The following is a 6,000-nucleotide window of genomic DNA, read 5'->3' on the forward strand; positions in this document are numbered from 1 at the left end:
TCTGCCTACTTGTGATCTCTCTCTGTCAAATAAATAAATAAAATCTTTAAAAAAAAAAAAAAAGAATAAGCCACCATGAGCCACATGTGAGGATACGAGATGCATCACCAGAGGCTTGTGGTTGTGCAGAGTGGAGCAAGTGCCCAGAGAGCCTTCTCCAGTTGTCCCCAGGCCCTGGGGCCTGCAGCCTTGGGCCCAGAGCAAGAAGGCCTCCGAACTTCCCACTGCCAGTTGTTGGCAGAGCCGTCAGCTCTCAGGAATCCTGTCTCGGCCTCTCAGGACATGGGGCCTCTGTGAAAAGGCTTTTCTAAGATTCAGAACATGTCAGAACCAGAAAGAAGCTTCAGAAACGTTGAGTATAGACAAGGGGAAACCGAGGCCCAGAGCCTACCCATGTCCAAGACTGTGCAGAGCTGGACCAGCACTGGGCCTCCACACCTGAGCCACAGAGCTGCCCCTTCTGCTCCTGCTGTGCCCCTGCCCCTGCCACTGAGAGGCCTGGGAGAGCCACCCAGTTCTCCTGATCTGGACCTCTGGATGGAGGCTGCCTCCACAAGACCCTCCCCCGCTCCCTTGCCCTTGAGTAAAGAGACTGTCGGTAAGATGTGGAAGACAGGGCCATCGGCTGGCCACCAGGGGTGCCCTCTGACCTCCAGTCTCCAGTCTCCAGTCTCCTGGCCAGGCATGGCTCACCACCGTGGGGCACAACACCATCTCCCGGCCTCAGGAATGAGCAGAGAAGGTGTCGGGGGTCCAGGAGAGGCAAGAGACTCAGCCACGCAGTGTGGAGCAGCCTGGATGAGCCTGGGCTCTGTGAGATGGCTGGGCAGCCATGGGCTGTTCCTGACGCTGGGAAGGGCCAAGCAGGAAGGCTGCGGATGGTGACAGGGGGTTGACAGGGCCAGGATGTCATCCAGGGAGGCCGGGCTCTGCTGCAGCCCTCATTCACAGGAGCATCGAGAGGACAGCAGGACAGTGGGCAGCCACTGCTCAGAAACAGCGGGGTCTGACCCACACACTCAGCTACCCCACATGGGTGTCTCTGCATCTTTGTGCCCCAGTTTCCAGCTGGAAGTCCAGGAATGTCACTGGCAGCTATGGGAGCGGTGTGTAAGTGACTAACGACTCAGGCCTATTCTTAGGTTGCTGCCACACTGGCAGCTCAGAACTCAAGGCGTCATTTCAAGAAGTGTGAACTGTGCTGCTGCTAAACCTGAGAGTTTCTGCCGCTTGAACACGAAGATCCTGTAGGAGCGGAGGTCCCACCGTTGTGCCCCCAACCCATTCTGGCTTCTAGAGGGCGGCCTGGAGGCCGGGCAAATCCTCTCCCAGCAGGCAGAGGCAGACAGATGGATGGGAGGAAGCTCTGTGGGCCCCTGGACCTGCGGGCAACACTCACTTCTGCCCCGCGGTAGGAAGAGAGGCTCCCTCTCCCAGGTAGGCTTGCAGTCCAGGGGACCACCAACCTGGGGGGGCCTCTGTGCACCTCTCCAGCCCAGCTTTCCTAGTGTCTCTGCCTGCCACCTCTTTCCTCCCACACCACACCTGCAAAGTGACAAGGTTTGGACGTGGTCTCTGACCTCAAAGGCCCAGTCCTGGGCTCAGCAAGTCACACACAGGGCAGAGTACACAGGTCCCCTCCTCCAACATTCCCATCCTTCCTGTGGGTCATCTGCACCATGCCTCCCATCCCTGAGTACACAGGGCAAGCCACCTTCCTCTGTCCCAGGCCACAGCCCCCTGCAGGTATCATCCTCCCAGAGCACCTATGCCAGCCCAGACCCCACCTTCCACAGAACGTGCACCCCTGCTGGCCCCTGGCACTTGACCCAAAGCCCTCTCAAAGCTCCTGAGCAGGGACGTGCTGAGGGCCACCGGCCTCCACTCTGTGGGGAGACGTTTGCATCCAGTCCTGCTGGGTGTCCCACGCCCCACCCAGTCATGTGGTCTGGAGTGCCCTGTGTCACAGGCTTCCGTAGTGGCCACTCGAGGCCACAGCTCAGGGTGTTCCCTGCCCCCGCCATGTCTTGCAGGCTGGTTGCCCAGCTTCACGACGAGTTGCTGTTTGAGGTGGAAGAGCCACAGGTTCCTGAGTTTGCAGGTGAGCCGGCGACACACAGCACCTTCCACTTTTCAGAAAGGAAGGCCACTCTGGCTGCCCCTCCCTGCCCCATGCTGAGTGAACCTGCCCCACCCTGGCCACGCCCCAGTTCTCCCTGTGGGACCTGCCTCAGCATCAGGGCTCCTAGATAATACGGACTCCCCTTCTGGACTTGTTGGCTTTGTGGCCCTCAGTCCCAGACTGCAGACTCCATCTTACCATCAGGACTGCCTCCCTTGGTGGGGTGGTTCCCTGCATAGCTGGTATTTCCCCAGTTGGGGGAGGGGGCCAGAGTCCACCTCCACCCTTAGGAAGCACCTGGACACCCCTGCACTCCCCAGCGTGGCCCAGGCTGGGGGTGGAGGGCATGCTTCCCTCCCAGGGACCTAGCAACCCTCTGACCCAACCTCCTGCCCACCCCCCCCCCCCCGACCACAACCATCTACACAGCACAGAGAAGGAAACAAGGTCACGGAGCTCAGGTGCACTGCCCTCAGTAGCCACTGGCCCACTCCAGGCACCCCAAGACGGGTCCCCAAGGAGCTGGCCCATTAAGCCCGCAGCCAGAGAGGGGAGAACCACTCCTTCAACGGGTCTTTCTGTCACAATCTCTGTATCAAAAATTATAGATAACTTAGTAGGATGGAATGAAATATTTGTTGATCAAAGAGACAAAGTGTTCTGAGCAAACTCAGAGAAACACTGAGCCAGCAGACCCTTCCCTTGCCTGGGCTGCTCCCTGTCTCAGGGCTAGAGAGCAACTGAGGCCACACGGCCAGCTCAGCCCACCAGCACCACACAGCTGACCTTCCAGGCTTTACCATCACATGCAAGTTCATGGGCATTTGGTGGGAGCATGGGTCCTCCTGCCCATGCTGTGTCAGCCAGGATGGCCCAACGTTCCCTCCTCCTCCCAGCCCCAAAGCCTCTGGACAGAGTTAGAGGCCTCCAGTACCCCCCACTGCCCAGGCCCCCACTGGCTGAGCCTGGGGCTGGGGGAGTTGCTCAGCAACCACAGCTGGGGCAGCTGAGGTGCCATCAGGCTTGTGCTGGGTGTGTGGCCAGTGGCACCAGCCACAGGTGATGCCAGGGCTGCTGGATCCACCAGCGTGGCTGGCCGTGTAGACTCAGGGAATAACTGCAGAGCCTGGGGGCCAGGATAGGGCTGGGACCTAGGCATTCCCATGACAGCCCCATCTCTGTCCAGAGGGCTTGGGGCTGCCCCTCTCCCCCTCTTCCCTCTCTTCCAGCTCTAGTCAGGGGGACCATGGAGGCCCTGCAGGACGTGCCGGCCTTGCAGCTGCAGGTGAGGGGGAAGGGGCGGGGAGGCAGGCAGGTCCCACGCAGCTCTGCAGGCTCCCTCCAACTGGCCACTCGCGGCCAGTGCCTACCAAACAGAAGAGTTGAGTCCAGCTCCCAGGGGACCAAGGGACAGGATGGAGGGCACAGGCAGCCCCCGAGACTCCAGACTGCTGGCCTCCTCCACTGCCCTGTGGTTCCCGGAGGCCCAACCCCCGCCTTCAGTCCTGCAGGGAACAGAGCGGGCAGGGGACTGCAGCAACTGGCAGCCCCCGTCCTCCCTCCCTGTCGAGAGGGAGCTGTTGCACCATGGTCCAGGGCCTTGGCAAGTTCCCACTCAGGGTTAGGGAGTCTGGGAGGGCTCCCCCAGACCCCGTTTGGCATCTTTCTCCTAAGGCACCTGCAGGCCTGCTCCCTGGCAGAGGCCTGGGCAGGTCAGCTGAGCAGCTCAGCCACGGTTGGGGTATTAGGGTCTGGGGGTGCTTGTCTGCCTGTCCCTGTGAGTGTGTGGCTGTGTCGAATCACGTCTTCGGGCCAAATAGATGCCTGGAGCTGGGGCCCCCTGCCCAGCAGTGGGGGGAAGGGCGAGCCTGGGACTGGAACTGACCGCCGCTGCCGCCCACAGGTGCCCCTGAAGGTGAGCCTGAGTGCTGGCCAGTCATGGGGCCACCTGGTGCCGCTGCAGGAGGGCCCCGGGCCCTCAGCCCAGCCCACATCCCGCTGAGTCTCCAAGCAACCACCCTGCCACCGCCAGTCCCCTTGTCAGCACCTACCCCTGCATTTTTCGCCTTCATTTTGTCTGTAGCCCCAGGCAACAGTGGGAGGAGAGAACTGGTTTCCACCAGTCCATTGTGTGGCCTTCCCCAAGGTCAGCACTGAGCGATTTGCATGGGCTCCCAGTGAGAGCCTGTGGTGGAGAGGGCCACATCCACCCCCTGGGCTGTCCCCCGGAGTAAAAGCCTTTTCAAAGCAGACCTCTCTGTGCAAATGAATTCTTCTGGTGGATGGGAGATGCCATGCCTACACCCCTGATCCACTCTGCTTGGCCCAGAGCTGAGCGGCTGAGACAGGAGCAGCCTGCCCGGCCCACAGCGGGGGCTCCCGGCCCTTCTCCCACAGAGCCCGGGCTGCGTTCCACCAGGTCCACAGCTGCTCAGCACTTAGCTGGTGCCCCAGGAGCTACCAGCAGCCTGGAGGCCCTCCCTGCTGGCCAGAGCTCCCCGCAGCCACGGAGAGCCCCTTCCTCCCAGGCCTCGCTGACGGCCGCCAAGGTGCAGAGAACAAGCACAGAGGGGTGGGCATGGGTTCTGTGCTGTCAGGCTGGGCAGGCCATCCGGGCCTCTGCAGTGAGTGCTCCTGGGTGTCCCCAGCCTTCCCACGAACCTCCTGCTGGCCTGACCAGTCCCTGGGAGCCAGCCAGCTCTCCGACTCTCCTCTCAAAGTGGCTTTCCCAGACCATGCACCCCAACAGCCTCACGGTGGCCACCCCTGCACAGTGGGGACACGGAGGGACAGAAAGTTTACATCATTGTACAAGCCCACTTGGGTAGTCGGTGCCCAGCCATTCCCACACCTCTGCTCAGCTGCCTCCCCTGCAACAGCCCTGCAAAGGTCCCCTGTGGGTCCGGCCTCCAGGTCATCCAGGCACCCCAGGGTCTCCATCCCGCGTGCCTCCCTGTCTGGGTTCTGAGGACCCGCGCAGCACCTGTTGGGCTGGGGGACATGTGCGAGGCAGCCCCTCCAGCAGGCACCAGAGCTGCTCAGGTAGGCGGTGGCTGGGCTTCAGCCTCCTGTGCCGATCCCACTTCTCTGCTTACTGTGCTCAGCCCTACTTTTCTTGTGGCCTCAAGGTATTGTCACTGTCTTCATGGGTTGCATGAGCATCTGTATTGCCAGGCCTGACCACTGTGTGATGGAACGTTCTAGAATCTGGAGAGCTGGATCCCTCCATGCCAGCCGTGGGCATGTGTTGCATGTCCCTGTGCCTGTGTACGTGTGGGTGGCCTTGCCTACAGGGGGCCTGTCTTCACGTGGTCAGCTCAGAGACACAGCCACTGCTGGGCTGCACACTGGCCCCAGGCTGATGTCCAAACACAGCTCGTGCCCCCCAGTAGTGAGGGTCAGAGTGAGTTGCCTGCAGAAGCCAGCCCCACAGGCTGCAAGGCCACAGACGATGATTTCAGTGATCCTAGGGCCTGCCCAAAACCCTCCCTGCAGGAGGAGGCCGACCCTGGGGATGGGATAGCAGAGGCTGCTCCTCCCACAGTGGAAAGGCCCCCGCAGGGAGCTGTCTGGAGTTGGACAGCACCTCACTGTCCCCAGCACCAACCCCCATGTCATCCTCCCTCACAGACCTCAGGAAGGAGGTGGGCCTGCCGCCATCGCCTGGGCCCCTCAGACCTGAGTTGCTCCCTGGAGGTGCCAAGTGGGCAGGTGAAGCCCAGCCAAGGTGGCCAGCACAGGGCCAGTGGCCTCGGCTCCACAGGGCACCCGGCACCCACACCTGCCCGAGGAGGAGTCCAGCATCTCCAGAAAAGCAGCCCTTCCTGGCCAAGTGCCACGCGGAGGCGCTTCAAGAACTCACAGGAGTCCAATTCCGT

At 61.5% G+C, this 6,000-nt stretch overlaps 1 protein-coding gene across 1 annotated transcript in view; it reads left to right on the forward strand.

The window, feature by feature from the left end:
- The window catches only part of POLN (DNA polymerase nu), a 160,226-nt gene extending 155,866 nt beyond the window's left edge, over window positions 1-4,360 (forward strand). Inside the window, 5 exon segments of the mRNA XM_059166889.1 lie at window positions 2,034-2,101; window positions 3,352-3,407; window positions 4,026-4,091; window positions 4,094-4,169; window positions 4,172-4,360. Of these exon segments, the coding sequence (XP_059022872.1) occupies window positions 2,034-2,101; window positions 3,352-3,407; window positions 4,026-4,091; window positions 4,094-4,169; window positions 4,172-4,356 (451 nt within the window). The 3' untranslated portion in view covers window positions 4,357-4,360.
- The last annotated feature ends 1,640 nt before the right edge of the window (window positions 4,361-6,000 follow it).

The sequence above is a fragment of the Mustela lutreola genome, chromosome 1, assembly GCF_030435805.1.
Source record: "Mustela lutreola isolate mMusLut2 chromosome 1, mMusLut2.pri, whole genome shotgun sequence".
In the NCBI taxonomy this organism is placed as follows: Eukaryota; Metazoa; Chordata; class Mammalia; order Carnivora; family Mustelidae; genus Mustela; species Mustela lutreola.